Source organism: Platalea leucorodia (assembly GCF_965183815.1).
Source record: "Platalea leucorodia genome assembly, chromosome: 4".
Lineage (NCBI taxonomy): Eukaryota > Metazoa > Chordata > Aves > Pelecaniformes > Threskiornithidae > Platalea > Platalea leucorodia.
The window spans coordinates 110,658,676-110,682,011 of NC_138826.1; the positions used below are offsets into that span (position 1 = coordinate 110,658,676).

The 23,336-nt window shown below is 46.6% G+C and overlaps 1 protein-coding gene across 1 annotated transcript in view; it reads right to left on the reverse strand.

The window, feature by feature from the left end:
* GRAMD4 (GRAM domain containing 4) overlaps nucleotides 1–19,721 on the reverse strand; it is an 82,261-nt gene extending 62,540 nt beyond the window's left edge. The window contains exon 1 of the mRNA XM_082308548.1: nucleotides 19,581–19,721. Coding sequence (XP_082164674.1) covers nucleotides 19,581–19,609 — 29 coding nt within the window. The 5' untranslated portion in view covers nucleotides 19,610–19,721. The remainder of the gene's footprint in view (nucleotides 1–19,580) is intronic.
* Between the last annotated feature and the right edge of the window lie 3,615 nt (nucleotides 19,722–23,336).

The following is a 23,336-nucleotide window of genomic DNA, read 5'->3' on the forward strand; positions in this document are numbered from 1 at the left end:
AAGTTCCCTCTTCTTGCTACATGATTTTTTCCCCCCAATTTCTCATTTCAATGGACAGAATCTCATCTCAAGTCACTGTCTGAACATTTTGTACTTATTAATATTTAAGAAACTAACCAGAGAAAGATCGACTGCACTCAAGAGCTCTTTGTCTGCTCAGCTTTTCTTCACATACTTCTCCCAATCCATTCTCCAGAAGGCCCACATCTGTGAAGAAAGCCAAACCTTACCCACAGTGTCTCTTCTGAGCAAGAGCGAGTGGTTTTGTATAGATAAACTTGGCACCTTTCAAGAAAACTTTACAATAAGCTCAACTCAACAAGACACTTAAGCACACAGAAGGGACACAAACGTTGCTCAACACAGCCCTTTCATGAACAGCACCCACGTAAGACTTATATCACCCAGGACTACACAATATTTTAAGTTCTCTGTATGGAATGATGTCATCATTTCTCACTGGAAACCAAGAAACAGCAATACTTTGGGCCAAACATCCAGCTGGACTGGCCAAGAGCAGCTTACAAACACCCTCCAGAAGTTACAAGCATTGTGCAAGCACCCTCAATTTCTGACATCAACAAACTCTCCCCACGCTCAACCCATCACAGGTTCATCCTGAAATTAGTCACCGCCTTAGCATGACAGTCTGGTAAAGTCTTCCTCCAATTACGTCACCTTTGGCCCCAGGGTCATAACATGATGTAACGCGTATACAGAGCAAACTGCTTTCTGGTTTTGAGTAACACCTACTAAAAGCTCCCAACACTTTCAGGGTCAGGAGTCCTTAAAACTCTAGAGACAGATGAGACTAGATAGGGACAGATTAGGGGGACAGACTTTGTTAAGGTGTTTTTGCATGAGAGATGAAGTTGTCAGTTAGGCTACCTATGGTGTAGAGAAATATTATGCTTAGTAATTCAGGTTTATTTTTCCCTTGCATTTAAAGGGAGATGAACAAAGAAAATCCCACCAGAATCATCTTGTCTGCATTATGGACTGCTGGCAAAAGCAACACTTGATTAACACAGGTCAGAAACGAGCAGAAAGTTGTGCTTCAGTGTTGCAGGCTTAATTAGATGCAGCTATTAATTAAGCATCAACTCTGAAAAAATTTAAATTGTCCACCGACTGGGGGGAGGAGGGGAGGGGAAAAAAAAGTGGAAAGCTGTGTCAGACGCGCTATGGTACAACACGGGGACTGGAGACAGAAGTTCAACATACCGATCTTGCCTGCCAGTGGTGAGGTTGTCACAGCAACCATAATGCAGCTTCATGAATATGCATTCCGCTAAAATCTATTTTTTCCCCAAAAGAGACTAACGTGTCATTCAGCTCACAACATGAAGCTGCCTGGAAGACGAATCGGGGTTGTACAATAAAAGTGACTTGTCTTCAAAACCTTCAGCTTGGCTGCTGCAGACAGGAGGGGCTGGGGGAAGAGGGGACACGCAGAAGATGGCAGCCTGGGGCTGTAGGACTCTCTTCTGTTCTGTACCTGCCTCAGCCAGGGGGTACTTCAGACATATTTGGCAAACATTTTAAAGCAGAGGTTCCCAAAATGAGCTGCTCAGTCCCTGCAAAGTTTCAGGCCTGTGTAAGGCATCAGCCTTAACCCCTCAGCCACCTGGGGACAGGCTCTTCAGCAAGCCAGAGGAAGAGGCACCTTGAGTGACCTTCCATGGAAGCACGGAGACGGGGGAGCTGCTGCTCCCACTGCTAGGGACAACACCCAAGCCAGCTGAAATTGGGGAGCCTTGGCTTGATCATCACTGGAAAACTGTGGGTGGAGGGGGTCACAAAAATAAAAACCCACACTACACACATGTATCTATACAGGTCACCCACCAGTGTGGCAAGAAAGAAACCAAGGGCAGTGACTATTTCAGCTGAGTAGCTGTGGGAGTTGCATTTTGTACTTAATCCCCCACTTAACATCACATAGGAAACATGACACCTCCAAAAACACACCCCTTCCACAAACACCTTGACACCCTACACACCTCTGTCTCTCTTTCATCATGAAACCTAAAATTAGCAAGCTTTGTTAAATTAATTCCTCTGTAAACTGCTAAACTGGAAATTTTAACTCCCAAACCAGGAAGATAAAGCTCATTTTTTCTTCAAGACAGCTGTGTGGAAAAAAATAGTGAAACATTCACTATACCATCTGAAGAGCAGCACCAAAAAACCCTGCAAGAAAATGACTGCCTGCAGAGGGGAGCTCAAGCAGCACACACGGACTGGAGGAGCCACCAGTTCAAGCCATGGGGCAGCAAGTAGCTGCTCAGCACTGGTGTTTGCCGGCTACTCTGCCTGGCAGGTATCCTGTGAAAGTGGTAGCATGTCGTGATAGTAATAAAAGCCTATCACCCTCCAGGTGAAACCCTCCTTTCCCAGTCACCCGCTGGGTCCCCCTCGCCATCCCCGTCCCCCCTGCAGTGTACCCATCCCAATCCCAGACAAACCCAGCCAAGCCTGAAGCCCACTTGATCACAGGCTGACACCAAAGGGAGCAACCCTGCTCATTTCTGCCATGGCCTTTATGTCACTTGACCAGTCATGCAGATTATCAGCTTGTTGCTGATACAACTAATTTTTGTGTTTGTTTTCTGGCAAGGTCAGTCTAATCGGAGCAGACAGCTATGCAGCCTCACCCATGGTTGCACAAGCTATTAGAGCTGTCGTGCCTCCTGCACAGAAAATGTTTCTGGTCGTGGGCAGAGGGAGAATGCATCCTTTTACAGCAGCCACCTGCACCTAAATCAGGTTAAACGACTGCAAAGCCTCACCCTAAAGACAGCGTTTATGAAGCTGCCATGAGGCACATTTCAGAAATCAGTCCCACGCCAGAGCTTCAGTCCCTCCTCCGAAGGATGGGGGAAGAGCTTGTCACATTGACGAAAGGCTTTTTTCTGCTTCCTCACTCTGAATTTTGTCTACTAGCAGGGGAGCTGGGGGCGAAGACGGCAAGATGAGCACCACCAGCTCAGCAAGAGCCTCCGCACTCAAGAAGGCTCAGGCAGCTCAGGTCTGGCTGGTCTTCAACCAAGCAAGAAGCCGGAGCTCAGGGGAAGCACTGCCATAAGCAAGCACCACAACTTCTGCCTATAAAAATGAGACATGGGGGTGACGGATGGGGGAGAAGGACGGGACACGACTAACACAGGGTAAGACTAGGCTATCACTGCATATATCTCCTCTTCCACTGTTCAAATGGAAGTGTAAGAAGCCTAGCTCAACATAGCACTCAGAGTAAAGTTGGCCTTTTACAATCTGCTTTAAAATAAACATTTAAAGTCAGAAGTACACGTACTAGCATGGAACATCTTATTCAGACTAATAAGTATATTATGGAAGGTGATCACTAAACTGTTTAGAAAGTGTGCTCCCTGCCAGCCCTGAAGAAGAATTTTAATTCTATGTTTTCAAGCAAAAGAAGTGCAAGTTATTGAGACCAATGCAGTTACACCTGTTCAATGCTGACCGCATTTTTCGTAATCTCAACTGCACATTCATCATCTTTGGATGATAAATACATATAAATCAGAGAATGGGGGTACTGCTGAAAAAAAACCACTCTGGAAACAAACCATAATCTAGGCTTAGAGAAAGACACACTGAGAACAGCCTTCCAAGGTCTATGCAGACCTAGCAAGTATGTCTTGAAGGTCTCTCAGCAGCAGGCAAGCACTTCATCTGCTCAGGGTGGCCGCTCATAGCTCACCCAGCAATCTTCAGGAACAGAAAAAAGGTACAAAACACGGTCGCATTTTGAAGAATGACGACATACTCCTTTTTTGATAAACAAAGGTTTCACCTTGCCATTCATTGAAAAAAAAGAGAAATAAGAGGTACACATTTGAAGCAGGACACGACTCATGGCTAACAACTGTAGCCTGACTAATGTCTGCTGACCTCCCCGCAGTGCATGTACCTCTGCTGAGCGCAGCTGAGAGCATGCAACCCATCGCTGAAAGAGAAGCCTGCCCCAGCCCTTACCAACAAAGATCCACAGCACCACGCGTACGCAGATTGCAAGTTTGAACACTTCAGATGTGCCACAGTGCCAAGCTACCTACACGTTACAGCTTCACTTAGGGCAAGACCATACAGGAGGAGTTACTAAAGCCATCAGGCAAAAGACCACAGACCTGCAACTGCTGTGTTACATACGCAATGATAAAATGAACTCCCCTACTTTTCTGCTCACAAAGCAACCAGAGGGCCACGTTCATAGTCCCCAAATCATTCAGCTATCGGGGCACCTCACTGAGAACAAGGCTAATAGTCAGCGTACAGCAAGGCGGTCTGTCTTGAGAGGCTTTCCTCAGTTTAGGGAGACAATTCAGCAGAAGCCAACATTAACAGCTCTGTAAGCAAGTAACAAAAGCTATCATGAAACTACCTAGATGCAAGTTTTCAGAGGAAGATTCCCAGGATGCAGTGATTTTGTGTATAACACTTTGTAACTTGTTTCTGCAAGCTTTAAGCCATTAAGGCTCAGCAATATCTATGTTGCAAAAAGAAACCACGTAAAAAAACAGATGTTTGAGTTGTCCATCATTGATTTCTGTAGTCAGCACACAGCCGACGGAAGGAATTGAGTCTTTTACCAAACACCAGTAGCTCTCCAACACCCATACAGTCACAAAAATAATTTTAATAAATCAAAATTCTTTAACTTTTCCCCTCATGAGTAAAGAAGTTCAACATTTTTGGTACATGAAGAACTACAAAGACATAGCTAGCATGTAACAAATTACAACCACCACTATAATTAAGAATCTTTAATTTCCTTCCTATATACTGGCCTTGAGCTTATAAAGAATGTCTATAATCCCCAAATCCCACACATTTCCATGCAAGAAGTAATGCTGCTGCTTATTTTGTTCCTTCTCCCTTCCTCACAACAAAAACCTGAAAATGTTGCTAAAGTTGGTGCTACAGGCACAGAAGGTATAGGGCAGGGAAAAAAAAATTACTACGTGGATTACACAAGTTTGTAGTGTTGCAATTCCTCATCATGTCAACTTCTAAATAAAGGGGCATGGAGGATTGTATAAAAACTTGCATAGATAATATGTAAAAGGACACTGTGTGAAAGACTGCTATGCTGCACAACGCACAAAGGAGGGATTTATCCAAATTACACGAAGGAGTAATGGAGAAACAGCAAGCTTCATACATTAAGTCTGGCTTCAGGCATTAGCTTAATTTCTGGCACTGTCTGTACTACACAGCCACTTGTAAAAGCCATGTAAACTATTCCTTGAAATCTTATCACAGAGTAAAAAACTCAAGGTCAAGCTCCCATCAGACCGACAGAAACGTGAACAGCAGCTCCCTTGGAAAGCGGCACTCTGGAAAAGAGCCTCCACCAGTCCCACCCACGCAGCTCCTCAAAAGATGAGAGGGATATTTTTCTCCACATAGCAGAGTTTGGAAATATCAGAGGAAGTTGCGTGACACAGGAAAGCAGCAAACTTGTCCTCTAGGTATCACGGACCTCTCCTCCATTTCTTCAGAGTGCAACTCTTTATGTAAGGCCTTCTGCACTGTCGGCACATTTGCTATAAACAGGACTGAATCACAGTACCCAAAAGACAGTTTTGTTTTCTGGACTGCAATTACTTGTTTAGATAATTTGGCTATTTAACTAACTTCTCTTAACGTAGTGAAATGGCAGGCTTAAGGTTGAAAGGCCCTGCTGTTCAAGGTAATCTCCCTTACAGGAACAAACCTCTATTCCCTCACATTTCAAACTGCATCATTCCCTCAGTAGGCAGAATATCTGCTCTTTGTCCCCATGCTTACAACAGTAATCCTGAATTAACACAAAACCAAAACAACACAAAACCCAAGCTGGTATAGCCACACCAGGCAGCAGAGTATCCAACCCTATGAGAAATAAGAGGGGCCGTAAGGAATATAATCACAATCCTGAAAGTTAACTCTTCTGTTTAGTAAACTGCTTGGGTATTCTGCCATAACTGCAGATCTTCCATTTCACATGTTGATTTTAACATGCTTTGGACAGCAAAAATAAGTGGAAATCTTTGCTATTAGATCTGATTCTTCCAAGAAGCACGTGCAGTCTGGGCATCTCCTCCACGTTCTTTCCCAATAACCTCTGTACATAGTACTATGTACTCTGTACATAGTATCAACTGCTGTTAAAAAAGCCAATTTTGGTGATACCTCTAACTGCTCTAAGTAGAAGATCAAAGACGGACCCCAGTCCGGCCCAGGAAAAGGCTGCCATACATGCTTAGCAGTTGTAGCAGTTAAACAGGCAACGGGTGGAGAAGCATGAAGGTGAGGCTGAGCAGAGGGTGTCCCCTCGCCCCACCAGCAGTCACAGATCGGGGACGACAGCGTGGGTCTAGGCTGGGAAGGGGAATAACCTCAGAAAGAACGACGGAGCCTGCGAGTCAGACACTCATAGGGAAATACATGGGAGGGAAAGGAAAAAAAAAAAAAAAGAAAAAAAAAAAAAGACATTACTCCAGTTAAGTTTCCCATGCATTCTTGTCTTTTCTCCCAAATTTTATTAGTTCATGAAACCAATTTCATTTTGCAAACAAAACCAAAATAACTCATCACTCAAAACACTCAACACTGCCGCAAATGAAGTCCGGCCAGCCATCATAACCCACTCGTCTCCAGACGCGCACAGAGCGGCTCAGCTGCCCCCCTTCAGCAGCTCGGCATACACAGCTGCACGCGTGACCGATGGAGGAAAGGGGACGAAAGATGGAGATACGCAGCCATATTCTATGAGCAATTTTGAGGCTTCCTTAAAGCACGCATAAAGTTGAGGAAAACTAAACAAAAAATTGCACAATTTCAAGAAAACACAGAAATGACGCACAATTACGTAAGTCTGTAAGGAAGGTACAAAGCCTCTTCCTAACAAGTAAACCAGCCAGCTGTTACCATAAACTAGCCCAGCTCTTGCTCATTTGGCCGTATTTGTAGGAAATTAACATTTTAATGGTGCTTGTTATATCCTATTGCCTCATAACTGCAGATAGCAAAAAAAAATAAAATATATACAGGAGTTAACAACTACCTTTTTGAAGCTGCTTGAAACAACTGGAAGAAGATATCTTAGACCAAGCCTTTAAATAAACCAGGGCACATCAACATACCCAGCTCCCCTCCTCTGCCGAGGGGGAGCCTGCTGTTGGTAGCATCACCAAAGTACAGTTACGTGCTATGTGACATTTCTTCCAAGAGACGCCAGCTCCTCTCTTGATAGAGCCATACCAGTAAGGTTTCTACCGTGTTTCAACATGAGATGTACTGGACACAAGGAAGAGGCAGAAAAAAAGTCTGCCAGTTTGGTTTTTTGATCCCAAATGTGGGGTAACCTATGAATCCAATGGCGTTCAGCTCTTCAGTTTATTAACTAAGCCTGTACAAGCACTCTGATCTACCATACTTTTTGCACGCACTATTTCAAAACAAAGTATTTTCTCATCTGAAAATGTCACAAATACACCGCGAAGCCTGTTCAGGCTGCTAAAATGATACAAACCAAATGACAGTAAATAGCAACCTGGCACATCGCTGAGCCTTCAGACTTGAAATAGATTTAAATTAACACAAAGATAGCAGGATGGAGAGTTTAGTAATGAAGTGAAGAAACCAAGGGAGAAGAAATAAGATTATTTCAGTCCTCATTTCAATCAGACCAAGTAACTTAAAAGCCAGCTACAGAATGGCATTTACGTCTGCCCCCAAGACTGGGATGAGGGCCAGAATTACACTACTTGAGCTGACGGGTTTATTTATGCCATGATGATACTTCAGTTAGCAATGATAAAGGTCCAAAGGTCAAAGTACTTTAAGAAAAAGAGTCATATACACGCAGTATATCTTTCTGAGCAGTTATGATTGGGGTGGGAAAGGAAGGAGCAGGGAGCGTTATTCCTCGCACGCACCCACCTGCCATCGTAAAACCACTTCAGCTGTGCCCATTTCAAAGCTTCCCAAGTTCACAAAGGAGATTTCTGTAGAGATCACACCTTTCTCATCTACCCACACCTAAAAAATGGTTTGTTTTCCAAGTAAAAGCCAGAGAGAAGCCAGTGGTGCTGCATGGCAAAATTGAGAGGCCAGGTCACCAGCTGAAGCCCAGAGACCACCCGCAGACCTCCAAAAGCCCTCCCGAAAACTCCCTAAAAAATCTGGGGGAAAGAATAGAAACGAAGGCAGAGAGCAACATTTTTGACACTTCTGTCAGTCTCTTAACCATGACTTCTTCCACCTCTAACTTATTCCCAATTACTTCATTAATATTCACATATTTAAATCTTGGAATTTTTAAAGCTAAAGCATGGATTTCACTTTTCAAGAAGGTTACTAAAAGTTTAATTACCAATCAAGCTCGAATTCTGGTTTGGGGATATCAAGCCCTTTGTTTACACTACACAAATGTTTTAACAGACACAGTCTCTCAAAGTCATGGAAACTTGGAATTCCGAGACTTTTTTGCATTAATGACAGAAGCATGCTGAAGACTGGAGGACCACAATCAAACGACCAGCAAGCACTGAACTCCCACTAACCTCTGATTTGCTTATATAATTGCCATTGTATATATAAAAAAAAAAAAAAAAAAAACAAAAACACCAAAAACAAACAAACACAAACCAACCACATTATACCACATTATTCTTGAATATTTTAGGGATTCCAAGAGGCTCCCATCTGTGCCCAAAAGCAAACTACAGAACATCAAATTTGCAGGGGGGGAGGGAAGAGGTAGAGAAAAGAAAAAGAAAGATGACATCTGATGACATCTTTCGATTTCTTTGTTGCAGGCATCTGCGGCCTTCAGCTGCAGATCTAGGCAGGCTGACTAAACTTTAGCAGGGACTTGGATGGCTGCAAATGGGAGTCTGTTCTAAGCAAGACCTAAGTCACAGAAGACGAGATGACAAGAAACAGGGACAGGCTGTCTTTAGGGTGAAAAGAAAAGCAGTAAATACACAATAAAGGGGTAGTTCATATCCTACCGATACTCCTGACAAACCCTTCCATTTATTGGGTAGTACAAAATCTTCAGAAAGTAAACAGCAGTTTTAATCAAGGACTGTTATGGGTTTTTATTGCTGCACTCAACTTTGATGCCCCACAGCATACCAGAGGCATCAGGCCTCCAAGAGCTGTATTGCAATAAGCAGAATAAAAAAAACCACAGCCTGCTACAACCTCTCCTTCAGAAGACGCAGCCACACAACCCAGAAGACATGAAAGCAAGTTTTTCTGAACTAGAAGACTGTTTTCCAGTAATTGGAAAGGTTTCTGGGTGCCCAGGAATCACAACAAACAGTAAGATGGGAAAGCTGGGTCTGATTTGTATATAACCAGCCCTAAGACCTTTGACTAAGAGCTCAAACGCGTATAAAAAGAAGGCTTGGGATTTGGTATATAAATTAACAAGGCTACAGAAGAGGTCAGACCACTTCATACTGGTGTTCCTACACGAGGGCACGTACAAGAGTACATGGGGGACAGAAGAAGCTGTCTCCTTGCAAGAACGACAGGACTACTGAACCTCACGCAACTGAATACCTTTAAATAAAGGTGGTTTCTTTAGCGGACTGGCTACCAGGCGAGCTTTCCTTTCCACCTCGCCAGGCAGAGTGCTTTGCTCTCCCCCATGCCCCAGTGAAAATACTCACGTTACTAGTTATGACTGCATTTTGCAAAAAACTTTTACTTTAAGAGTTGAATCTACTGATTAATTTTTATTTTAAAAGAAAAAGAAGTTATTTCAAATGATTATCAACTTGTAAGAAAGAAAATCTGCATGCTTGTAGCTTATCTACTTCACGAGTTGGCATCTGGCATTTCCTCCACCCTTCAGAAACACCAGCGATGCATCTGCTTCCTAAACACGGTTTCTCATCTCCCATTTCAGATAACGAGCAATCTGTGGTCAGACAGTCATCTTCAAGGTCCAACCCCTCCTTAGCGTTTCCAGTAAGTATATCCATCTTTACCTACTCTTCTTCTGACTTTTACAAGAATGCAGTATTAACTTCATAGCAATTAAATCGCTGAATTAGAAAAAGCTCTAGAAAACACCAGTCTATGTAACTACCAACACTTGGTTCAGCTGGAGCTTTTGAAAAGGGAGGAGAAAGCGAAAAAAGCAAATCACCACCTTTAAAGCAAACAGACACTTTTTTGTGTCGGTCCATATAGTGTTTCCAAAACTCATCTAACACAATCGTTCAACAGTTAAATATGCACATGAAATTTTTTGCGCAATGAGTGAGGTCTGATGTACTTTCATACTAGCTCTCAGATATTATGATGAGCTTTCAGCCAGCTGAGAAGAAAGCCACCTTCAGGGGAAGATAAACAGATGTAGTGTGCTTCAGACAATAAGGAATACAAACTGCATGGAAAGATTTTCCATGATTTAACAAAGACAATAAACCGTCACCAACAGTAGACTAATGAGTCACAGACAGCAGCTTAATACTTAAAGCCTATCTCTAAAGACAAAAATATTTATGCAATTTCAAAGTATTAACAACAAAACAGAAAATTACTTTTGAATAGATCCCATTGTCTCCAACCAGGATAGCTGTATGCATCCAAGTGAAATCCGAAGCAGACACTGCACACAGCCAGGCCTGCATTCCACCAGGAAAACCGGACTGAAAATGCCGGTTATTGTTTCTCATTCAAAAAGCATATGCTGTCCCTGCTCTGCTTCAAAGAGGACTGCCGAGGGCCAGAGAGCTTCACCAGGCAAAGTCAAACTGCTAAGCAAAGTGAGCTCCACATTCCTCCTGTAAAATAGCCCAAGAAACGGTATTTGTGCCTCACTTGTTTTCAATGTGTTGTTGTAGAGGGATAAGTGACCCAGCGTTAGAGGAAATCGTTGTTGGCAGAGCCCTCAAACTGGGGAAAGGTTGCTACTGGAAGAAACAGGAAAGAAGCAGAAGTAGCTTTAGAAACAGTGTATTTGCTGTAAAAATGTTTCCTAACACAGTTTTCTGGGGAAGTCAGAACTATCCCACTTTGCTTGGTTATTCCCATAACAGAAAGTAAAAATAAGAGCTGTTGAGTGTGCATACATTCATCTGTCCCGTAAGCAACTCCACTGGGGAGAGAAGGCAAAATCGTTCAAAGTAGGCCCAGACCCTTTTAGGAGCATCAAAAGCTTTATATTCAGCATGTTTCTCTGAAGCAAAACAGGGCTAGATCCAGATAATCTGAAAGAGACCACAGTCCTCATCTCTGCAGTGCTTTGCAAACTCTTGACATTAGTTTTAATTACTGCAAGTTTCCAGGAAGCTCTTACAGCTGAGGAAAATCTTAGGAGCACAGCGCCCTGCAGCAGCTGGCAGGTCTCTTAAAGGATCGGTGTCTCCAGCCAGATGCTCCACGGCTTGTTGGGAAGGACATTCCTCATTGCACGATCCCAGGTGATCCCGTGGAGCTGCTGAGACCGTGCAGGGTCTTACACAAAACCAAGCCGCACTACATTTTCGTACAAAAGGTGATCTCAGACACTCAGCGATATCTTTTGGGTTGCTTTGTAGATTAGCTATTAAGAGGAGCGTGAAGATCTTGGATAAAAGCACTGCAGAAGTGCAAAGAACTATGAAGTTAATCAAACTGGAATAAGGCCTAGAAGTGGTTTAATGCTTTGAAAAGTCAGACTACAAAAAGAACATAGTTATACAGACTCCACTTATTCCTACTCCTTCCGATGACGTGATCCTTGCAAGCTGATGTAAGACTTAGTAGTCTACAGAGCTGGTTTTTACTAGTATCTGATGATCACAGTCCAAAGTCACCCTAGTGTTAGTCACACAAGGATGCTTTGGACGTTTTGCTGCTCTCAGGTCCCATGCTTCACAACTACCTTTGGCCCACACAAACAGGATGGCAGCTGCTGGGAATTGAACCTCTCGGCTACACGCAGCAAGGGGAGGCAGCCAGGATCTTCAAGGATGGTACGTGCAGGCAACTCCCTCGGCGTTACTCCCTGTCTCACAAGGGAAAAGGCGAGCAAGAGGGAAGATGAAGAGAGTCCCAAACCCAAAAGTGAGTTCAGAGATAGGATCCCAGACTACAGATCATCTTGCAGCTTGGTTTTAGATCAGGTAGCTAAAGTTGTGTTCATCAAGGCCACGTAAGTGCAACGAACATCACACCGAAGATACACAGCATTTCATCTTTGGGTGCTGAACATGTTATTTTCTCCCATTGCAATGTGGTACCTTGTTGCAATAGTCGTGTACCTTACAAAATGCTCAGAGCCCAGGCTACTGGTCCCTTCACTTCCAGAACAGGGTTATGGATATTTTCAGACTGATCTCTTTGCTGCTGCTCAGATCTCTATGACTCGAATTAGGCATGCCAGCCCCTCCAGCCAACCCAGAAAGCATAAACTCACCCAGTTTCTGGGAGCATGTTGTCCCTAGAACAAACCCCAATACTGGTAGTGGTCACACTACTACAGGAGTGTCTGGGAAAGCAGCTTGTGCCCAAAGCACACAGCTGTACAGCTCCCTAGACTCAGATCCTGAGTAAATTACAGGGCTTAGACACTCCCATCAGTCCTAACGTAACTAGGAAGGACCCTGAAGCTGTACAGCTACAGACATCAGCTGGCTCCACGAAAAGCAAGATGGAAAAAAGATATCCTCATCAGGCTCATAATGCAGTATCATGGGCTATGCATGGCCTTCAAACTACGTTTTAAGAGATCCTTCACATTTCCCCAGCCCTATGGTTATGATACTGCTTAAATACTGCTGATGGTTATAAATCCACATGCCTCTCTCTAGCCCTGCTGCATTTCCCCAGGAATTACAACATGCTGTTAACCTTGAAAAGTGCATCAAGTTATTTTAAAATGCAGTTACTGTGTACACCTGGGAATGCAGAGATGAGATCCAGAGAGAGGGGAAGAAAAACGCACAAACCATTTCCTGAATGTAGAAGGAACGTAGAACCTCAGGTAGTAAAATCCACGGTGAAAGGCTGGAGGACTTTTTTCCTGAAGGCAGCATTAGAGCTAAAACTCTTTTAAGAAGTTCTCTTTTGCATACACATTTCTAATTGAAGAAGCCGCTTTTCAAAATTTAAGCTAATGATAAACTTCAGGTTATGAAATAAACCCTGCTTTGAGCATCTAAAGCCATTCGTGTATCCTTCATTGAAAAACCTGGTACTGATTTTCAGTCTCTGAGAACTGGTCGGTTTCCAAACCAGTGAATTTGACGCGTTCTGTATATAAGTAACCTGATATCTGAAATGAATATTGAAGGAATAAGTGGCTTTTACAACATGGTAAAAAATGCCAAGCATTAGTAATGCCAGATACTAATACAAACTGCTGACAGTCCTGTCGAGAGCTCTGATAAGACAGTTTTAGCAGTTGGAACCTAATTGCACTCAGTCACTAATTGCATACATCAGGCTAGCATGGAGTGCATGGCTTTGTTCTCTTTAATTAAGGCAAGTATAGACCTCTCATGTTGTGCAGTTACTTTCAGGGGTGTACTATGGAAATTTAAAATACATCTATTAACCATTGTATTTGGACATAGAGAAGGCAATCAACTGCTAACTGCTTTTTCCATATAATTTTGCCATATTCTTTAAGAATCTTAAAAAAAAGCCATCTTAACCAACTACACACATCTAGATATACAGGAAGGGACACTCAATGGTCAAGAAATGAGAGTGTCCCCTCCCACAGAGTGTGATGAGAATCCCAAGGATAAAGTGATATTTTGTGCTTTATGCCTTTTTCTTGTTCTCTCTCCCTCCCGCCCATGAGCAGTGTTACGGGCATTACACTAACAGTTTTATCCTGCACCTGAAGCATTGACCTAAAAATGAAAACCCTGTTTACAAATTCTACATTTAACATCAACTACAGAGTTACCCATATAAGCATACAAAACAGATGTGGCAGAATAAGGAAGCATCCGAACTTCACTCGGTTTTAGTTTGTAAGACAGATGCTCACCTTCAGGCACGTCACAAGGGAACCGCAGTAACGTAGAAAGTGCAGCGTAGAAAGGCAGGTCAGCCCCGACGGAGCACAACGCAGCACGGGACAGCTGCTGGAGAAGCAAACCAGCCCACCGCAAGGATGTGCCCTCACAAATGGAAGCAAGCATTCACTTAAAACCGAAACAAGCTCTGTTTCAGACAGTGGTCCGTATGAACACACCCCAAGAAACACACGCACCCATGTGACTCAGCATCTAACGATTACACTTATTAGGCATGTGTAGCCAGCAAACCTCGTCATAAATCACAGGTCAAAAGAGTTGTCAAAGCCTGCATTGATGGGATCAGGAAAACGCTGAAGCGTTTGGCATTTTTTTAACAAGAAACATCAGCTCCTGTGGAAGAGCAAAAGTACCCAGAGAAGCTGCACCAGTGACTTACAGCACCAAAGTGACCTTTCGGTCCTGCATCCTGTAACAACATGCTCAAGATTTACTTTAGAAGTTTCTTATTTTTACAGCATACTGAGAAATGTGAGGCCACAGCTGGAGTACTGGGTCCAGTTCTGGGGCTCCCCAGTACAAGAGACATTGACATACTGGAGAGAAACCAATGAAGGGCCATGAAGCGACTGGAGCATCACTCCTGTGAGGAAAGGCCAAGAGAGCTGGGACTGTTCAGCCTGGAGAAGAGAAGGCTCAAGGCAGCGATGTTGTAAATGTATATAAACACCTGAAGGGAGGGTGCAAAGAGGATGGAGCTGGGCTCTTCTCAGTGGGGCCCCATGACAGGACCAGAGGCAATGGGCACAGACCGAAACACAGGGGGTTCCCTCTGAACATCAGGAAACACTTTTACACTGTGAGGGTGACTGAGCACAGGCACAGGTTGCCCAGGGAGGTTGTGGCATCTCCATCCTTGGAGATACTCAAAAGCCGTCTGGCCATGGGCCTGTGCAACCTGCTCTAGGTGGCCCTGCTTGAGCAGGGGGTTGGACCAAATGATCTCCAGAGGTTCCTCCCAACCTCAGCCATTCTGTGATTCTGTGAAATAAAAGTTCTCTTCAGTCACTGATGAGACACCTACAACACGTTTTACAATAAGTTTGATGCATTCTTGTTAACCTGTGTATCTAGAAGAGGTGATGTGTTCCTCACAGACCATCACAAGGAACCTGCTGCATTAACTTGGGATTTGTAAGAAGCTGCAACTAAACGGTATTTCAGTTTCCATTAAGATGCAGACGTAGCATTTAAACTAAAAGAGACAATTTTAAGTGTTCTCAAGGCATGTTTAGAAAATACTGCCAGCAGTTTTTTTCCTCATTAACACAGGCAAGTATTAAACACGTATGGTGACCCAAGATGCAAGTAGAAAGGATTTTTCAAATGCAGCTGAACACATTGGGAATCTTTACCTTCCACTATTCTCAGAAGCAAAAAACTGCATCTTCAATCATTTGAACCTCTGAAGATCTGGTCTTGTAAGTCATGGAATTAAATTTACTGCTACCAGAGCGTGCACCAGGAGAAAGTATTGGGTGTGAAGGGGAGGAGGGGAAAAACAGCAAGAACACTCCTAACCACAAATACAGTTTTTTTGGTTTGCTTCCGATAACCGCTCTTTCAGTTTAGTCAAGACAAGAAGATTTACTGTGCAAAAGAAACTGTACTATTAAGGTGAAGAAAAAACATCCAGAACTTACTCTCTGTGAAGACTGCAGAGCCTGTTAATATTTATGAAGTCTGAAGTGGCTTCAAAGACTCCTTACTTCATTTTGTTATGTCATAACAAAAAGCAGCACTAACTCATTAAATTTTAAGGTGAGTTCACCACTAAACTATAACTGTTTTAATAAATTCTGACCTCCTAGGAAAAGGCGTAACTTCTTTGTTTTGTGTGTGTGTGTGTGTGTGTGTGTCCCATATCAATGACAATGACCACAAGATGAAAGGAGAAAACTTGCATTTGTTCAAAAACTTGAAAGATCAGAACACATAAACCCTGGAACCACCCAACATTATGACCCAAAAGCTATGTTTGACAGCTGTATTTCTCTGCACAGATTGTTTCACAGATTAACCTGCCACCGTGCAAGGCCAGCGCAGTGGGCAGAGAGAGAACCTCTTTTGGAAGACCCTGATTAAGCACTTACTGTCAAAAGCTTTCCCTCTGATCAAACTCTGTGTCATAAAAATAACACATTAGAGGAAGTCCTATCTCCTCCTAGCATGGATGCTGCCATGCAGATATTATTTAGCTGAGAAAAATCCACGTAGGAAAGAAAACAGTGTTACAGGATAAAGCTAGAAAACTGTGTACTTTATTTGGGCCTGACATGGTCAGGTTTGGACAAGTAAGACTCCAGTTCGGGACGGCAGATTTTTCTGCACATAACACTGAGTATTTTGGTAACAGCCAGGGCTTTGGGGACTTGGAAGTTAGAGAGTATCACTGCTAGGCCTGATAAATACTGGGGGTAAGGAGAGGGAGGAAGAGACCGGGACAAGCCATTGAATGGCTACATAGCTTTAACCCAAAACATTCAGCGAGGTACATGTTGCCCTTGACTCAGGCATTCCTGAATAGCATTTATTTTCCAGACCTGTAAGAAACAAAACATCAGGAAATATGAGGACTATCTGTTACACAAAACACAGTCTCATATCTTCAAGAATCCCTATGGATTTGGTGGTGACCGAGTCAAAAAACAAAGCATGACTTTTTCAGCAGACAAAATGAGGTGAAATGGGGTCTTTGTTAATTTTCCAATAGATCTGTCATCGCTTTGAGGATCAAACAGTTAATGGTCCTCCTTAGCTTTGAAGTCTCTGTATTAAGGAGTGAATACTTAAGTATCAGAACAATGCTGAAGACACAACACATATATGTAGTATCACATGTACGTACATATGCCATATGTATCCACAGACAATGTTCCATACCCCAGAAGTATACCTGACCTTTAACAGCAGCGCTAATCACTTCTCAGACACTGCAGAAGTTACCTTCCCAAAATAAAATATTAAAGTTGTTGTTGTTTTTTTTTCCCCCCAGGTCTCAAACAACACTGAATCTCTTTAGCATTCGATATTGCCCCAGCCATTCACTCTTATAATGAACTTCAGTTCCTACAAGCTTTGAATATCACACACCGGGAGGAGGAGAAGGGGTAGGGCCAGGGAACAGCTTCTGCATTGGCTACCTGCTGTAAATCACCAGGAATTAGTTTCCAGCCGGGAAGATCACACGGCTGCCTGTCAGCCCCCTGATTTTGCCTCCTCAATCGGAATCTCCCCTCTGCCAGTCCCTCCGAAACCGGGTCCCACCGAAGAGCGGAGCCAGGACAGGCTTTTCCCAGCTGCTGCCCTTAATTCCTCCCTCCCCCACTGGCGCTGACGTCAGGTCACCAGGCCACAGCGACGCGGGCAAGGCGGGCAGGCCGGGAGGGAGGTCAAAGCCTGGGTGATGCCTTCACCCGGAGCAGAAGCCGCACCGTGCCAATAAGTGGCACACGTACGTCCAAGCAGCAGCCGCCTCCCCCGTCCCGCTCAACAGCCACCCCCTGACCCGGGACGTGCTGAGCAGACCAGGTCTCACTAGTGCTACAGTTAAAAGAGAAAAAAAACCCAAACCCATCAGTCTGACACTTCAGCTCAGGTTAGTCCCACCTGCCAAAACCATCTCCGAGAGCTTACCTGCAGAGCTGGAAACACGACATGGCTCATCTTCAACTCAGTCTGGCATCTCAGCCCAAAACCACCTTTATTATGGCAGAGAGATGAGCCAAACATACTTGTGGCCACCACATGAAAAACAGTGAAACATAACTCAGGCTTTCAGGGATATTTGCACAATTTGGTATCATAACACCATCAATTAATTTTATATTTTACCAGTTTCACAGCTAGCAGCTGAAATGTCAGCTTCAGAAGAACACAGACTAGGAGTAAAAAAAAGCCCTTCCTTTTTGAATAACTAGATAACTAGATGGCACTTGATAACTAGACATCGCATTTAAAAAAAAAAAAAAAAAGGTTTAACACAGCTCACACTTCTAATTCTGAGGAACAAAACTACTTATCACATGCTAAAAACTAAGGCAGGATACTGTCAGATAACGCAGAGCACAGGCACCTGGGATCCCTACTTTATTAAATATTTCCCCTCCCCACCCACATCTCAACCACCACTGGAAATGCGATACCCGAGAACTTGTCCGTCATTCATTCCACATTCACACAGTACCACATCTATTCAATCTAAAACGCTGCAGCAACGAAGCATGACACAAAAACATGACAAAAAGCTGTTATTTTCCCGTTCGCCCCATACGTGCATTTAAGCCCAGCGACGACCCCCAGAAGCACGCAGGAGGCTCACGAAATACATGCACACCTACCTGAGCTTTTCTGAAGGAGTCCGGGTTGACAGCTTGGACTGTAAATCAGCCATTTAGCCAGCACCGCGGCTCTGTCATCCTCCCAGTCTCCTTGAAAGTAAGCTCTCCAGCAGCGTTTCTCTGCTCCTACTCCTCCAACACTCCCGTGCCTCATCGCTCCACATCAAGACGCACCCAGCCGCTGCACGCTTTGAGGGATCGGTACGTTGCTGCCTACCATTTAATTTGAACATGCGGCCAGCCCCTAGTTCAGCCAGGCTCAGCTAAAGCTCAAGATGCAAACCTCACAACAGAAACCACGTTCCCAGGTCTTATTTCCAAATCGGATGCCACCCAGATGCCACCCCGGCCGGTACCGGAGGGGTGCGGGGCAGCTCGCACTGCCCCCCCCGCCAAGGGAGATCCCTGCAAGCAGCTGTAGGGAACACCACCACGATCAAAGCCCGCTGCACGGCGGCGGGAGGGCAGGAGCAGGTCCGGCGGGGACAGCGCACCGGCGGCCACCACACGGTCCCCGAGAAAACGACGACAACTCGGGAGGCCAGCTGGGACGAGCTGCGTTTGTACAGCAAGATGTGACCTTTACCGGGTTCACCGGAATCCTACGCACGCCGTGTTTACTACAGCCCGTCACCCCCGGCCCCGCGTCTCACCTGGCCGCCGGCGGCGATGCGCGCCCGGCCCCGCAGCCCAGGACGGCGCCTCCCTGCCGGGGGGCGCGGGGAGGAGAGCGGAGCGGCCCCTCCGCCCCGGAGGAAGGGACGGGGGCAGCCGGGCACCCCCGGCGCCCGCGGGGACGCTCTCACGTTTCCCGCGAAGGGACGAAGAAGGCCCAGAGAGGCTGAGCCACCGGCCGAGCTCCCCCCGCCGCCCCCCGGTCCGCCCCCAGCCCCGGGAGAGCCGAACAAAAGGCGAGGGAGGGAACGGGGGCAGCAGCCCCGGCCCGGGGGGCGGCGGGCCCGGCCCGGCCCGGCGGGAGGCACCGCGCCCCGCAGCAGCCCTGCCCTGGCGGTGAGGGGGCACGCCCGGCCCCCAGCCCGCGGGTCCCCGCCGCCCCGGCCCGGGGAGGTCGCCACCGGGCTGGGGGTGGAAAGGCTCGGACAAAACAAAAAAATTATTATTATTATTATTATTATTCCCCGCCCCGCCAGAGGCGGCCCGGCGGGGCACTCACCCTGCTCGTAAATCGGAGCAAACTCTCATTCACGCTCCCCGCCGTGCCCAGGCCGCCGGAGCCAGGCGACGCCCCGAGAGCCGCCGGTCGCTGGGCTGCGCTGGGCCGGGCCGGGCCGGGCGCCACCGGGGCCGGGCGCGCCCCGCTCAGCCCCGGACAAAGCGCGGCGCCGCTGCCCGCTGCGGGCGAGGGCGGCAGCAGGTGCCCGTCCGCCGCCGAGGCCGTGCCGAGCGCCCTGCGCAGCCGCCGCCGCCGCCGCCGCCGCCGCGCCCGAGCCGCTCGCCGGGGCCGCGCTGCGCGCCCGCCCCGCCCCCGGCCGGCGGCGGCCCCGCGGCGGGAGCCCGCAGAGGCGGGGGCGGGCGGGGCCGGCGGGGCGGCCTATGGGCGGCCCAGGGGCGGCCCAGGGGCGGCCCAGGGGCGGCCGCTCGGGCGGCGCGGCGCGGCCCGGCCCGCAGGAGCGCGGCGGCGGCGCAGAGCGAGGCGCCCGCCGGCCGCAGCCCGGCCCCAGCTGCCGCGGCCGGCGGCGGAGGCGGTCCCGCGGTCCCGCGGTCCGCCCGGCGCGGCGTCCGCAGGCTCTGCGCGGAGCGGCAACGAGCAGCCCCCCGCCGCCGCCGCCGCCGCCGCGCCCGGCGTGCACCTGCCCTGCGCCGCGCCGGCGCCTGGAGCTCGCCTGCGAAGGAGTCCAGACGCCTAGCAGGCAAGATCCTCCATACTGCGCTGGCTGGCTGTGCTGCAGTCCGTGCTGCCCTCTGCTACATGCATTGCACGCCGGAGCAGTCTGCAGCCGGGATTGCGCTGTCTGAGTATGCTATTTGTTATACAGCCTATACCGTAATGCTATGTATGGGTAGCGGTGGCGTGCATTGTGGCCGGATCCTGAGTCCCGCAGGATCAGGGCTTCGTTGTGCTCCCGGCTTGACAGATACACAGCCTTGCCTGCGCTTTGCTGTAATCGTAGGAATCGTATGGCCGGAGCTAATTGCCCTCCGGTTAACCGGGGGCTGAAGGCGAAGCACATGCCCGAGCCTGGGCAAGGCGGCGGCCGGCCCGGGGGCTGCAGTCCAGCCCGGGGTACCTGCTCTGGGCCGCGCCGCGGCACCGGCTGCAGCGGGCCGGCCGTGCCAAGGGCTGGGCTGGCCGTCTGCAGCCTCACCGCACACGCTCAGGAGCCCAGGCCTGCAGGGATGGGGTCATTCCTGTGTGTAGACACCTCTATGTCAACACTGTGTATGTTTGTTAATTATTTAGTAAGCATATAGGGATGTACACCATTGCTCATGCACCGTTCGTTGTGTTTTGCGCTGCTTGTTGTTAACCCTGATCTCTTTTTCGTAGCTTAAGAAACACAGGGAGTATGTGCCATAAGAAACCCTTTTATTTCTCATTCCGCTCATGTCCCATCTCCTGGGTTTGGCGATGCAGGGACTGCCTAACGGAGCGGCTGCCGTGCAGCGTAAGCAATATTATACAATTTTGTAATAGATTTGTCTACCTCAGCGCTTGCCTCTAGCGCAGCGGAGGCGAGCCGTGGTTTGCTGTGTGGCGTCCTCCGGCGAGCCCCCGGAGGCGATGGCCCTGGCTCCACTGCTTTCCTCCGGCAGATTTGCCCATTTGCAGGCTGGTGACTGACGGCACGTTCTGCGCTCGCCAGCGTCCTCGTATTTCACGTCATCTCGTGACCTTTGCTTGCTGTCTTTGTAACTCTTTATTTTTTGAGATCCAGAATTTATGAATCAAAAGATGGGGGAGTGGAGCCATGTGGAGGCTGAGTCAGATTGTGAAAAAGGAAAGCCAAGCGAGAGTGTGCAATTGCATATCACATTTACAAACACGGTTTCATTCATCTCCATATGTTGCTCCTGTTACTACTAATAAAGCTCTGGTTTCTCAGACTGGTGCTATCCTGGGAACACTGTTTGATCTTCCTGGGGTTTTACTCTCTAGCCTCCATAGTATTTTTGTTATAGTGTGTTATTTTCCTGATTATGTGTTTATTACATTGAACACATGTTTATAACAGAAAGAATCTGATAAGAATGTACTTCCCACACCCTCCCCTTTTGTTCCTATTATTTGATCTGCAAAGGAGTGACAGATTATTTACCAGCAGCAATTTTTTCCCTGTATACTGGTAAGATTTCCTAATTATAAAAACAAAAAAAGCCTTTTCCCTGAGCATGTACCCCTCTTTGCTTCCTCTTTCTTTCCTCACCCTACTAATAATACCCAACTCCATCACGGTAATTTTGGAGCTGCAGGAAATCTAGCTTTGTCTACTAAAACATTTCTCCAGAAGCCTCTATACGCAAAGGGAGCCAGAGAGCAAGGTCTGCTTTAGGCGTAATGGTGTCTGGGGTTTTCTTCCCTGGCAGGGAGGTATAACTGTGGAGTGTATGTACAGTAATTAATTTAGTCCAACACTGGGAGAGAAGAAGGAAGAAGATGGGTTGTATTGGGGAAAAAATTAGGTTTTTTAAAGTTTCAGATGTAAGATCCAAGTGGCCGTTTCAATGACCTTCATGATTTCTATTTTAGACAAAAGGCAGCAAGGCAGTACAAGGGTATCGTTTGTCTTCTCCCGGCCTCAACCTTTGTTCTCCTTGGGTTTAGCCTGTCACTTCCCAGGGCTCGACTCTGTCCCTCGTTGGGGCAGCAGCACCTCTCACCCGTGACTCTCAGAAGTGCTGTTCTGGCAGTGATTTTTTTTCTCCAACTGCTTATTTCACATCTTCTCTCCTGTGCAAGGTCTTTCTTTCTTCTTATGACCCTCTACATCTCTCTTCTCTGTGCCTTATTTATGCCTCAGTATTTCTGTCTTGCCAAACATTGGCTGGTTACTTTATCTTCCCCTTCTCTCCGTTTTTTGTCCACTCACACCTTTTCTCTCATTTTTGTCCCCTTTCACATATCCTCTCCTTCTTCCATCTTTTTATTTCTCTTCTTCTGTCTCAGTTTTTATACCCTGTCTTTATGTCTCCTTTTCTGACATCTCACTTGAGTTCACTGCCTTACTCTACCACCTCTTGACATATTTTTTCCACGTTGTTCCTTTGGTCATTGTCCTCCTCCATCCTTTCTCCTGACTTACATTTACATATATATATGTGTGTGTGTGTGTGTGTGTGTGTATACATATATCTCTACTCCACTCCAGATCTTCCATTCTCCAGCTAAAGCAGAGAAATGACTCATGTTGATAGCCTGATCCTATGGCATCCCTTTCTCAGCACCCAAAATACACCGCTCCTGCCCATCCTCAAACACAAGTATCAGGTAGAGTGAAGAATTAAGTATGTGGGAAATGTTCCTAAATTCAGAAGTAGACTTGAGAAAGCAGCTCGCTCAGGCTGCACTGTGAACAGAGCAGTTATTGTGCTCCCACTGACAGTACCAGAGGAGGATTGTAAGCCCCCGACCCCAAGGACCTGATGGCATTTTCTTCACATTTCTAAATTTCTGATTTTTGGTAATAAAAAGTCTATAATTTTAGAGAAGCGACACTGCCATCTATTTGAATTATCCTTTGAATCCTGGACTGATCCAAAATAAGACCCCACAAAATGCTTTTCTTTTTTGCCAATTGTTTTGTTTTATACATCTGTTAAGCCACTTTTCTGGAGCTATTGGGAGAAAAATGCTCTTCTCCTTGTCAGAGCTAAGCTCTGCCTCTGAAGAGGGCTCTCCGTGGTGCGAGGCTGGGATCTCAGCTTCCCTTTTTTTTCTGGAGCCAGAGGGAGAGGAGAGAGCTGTGACTGT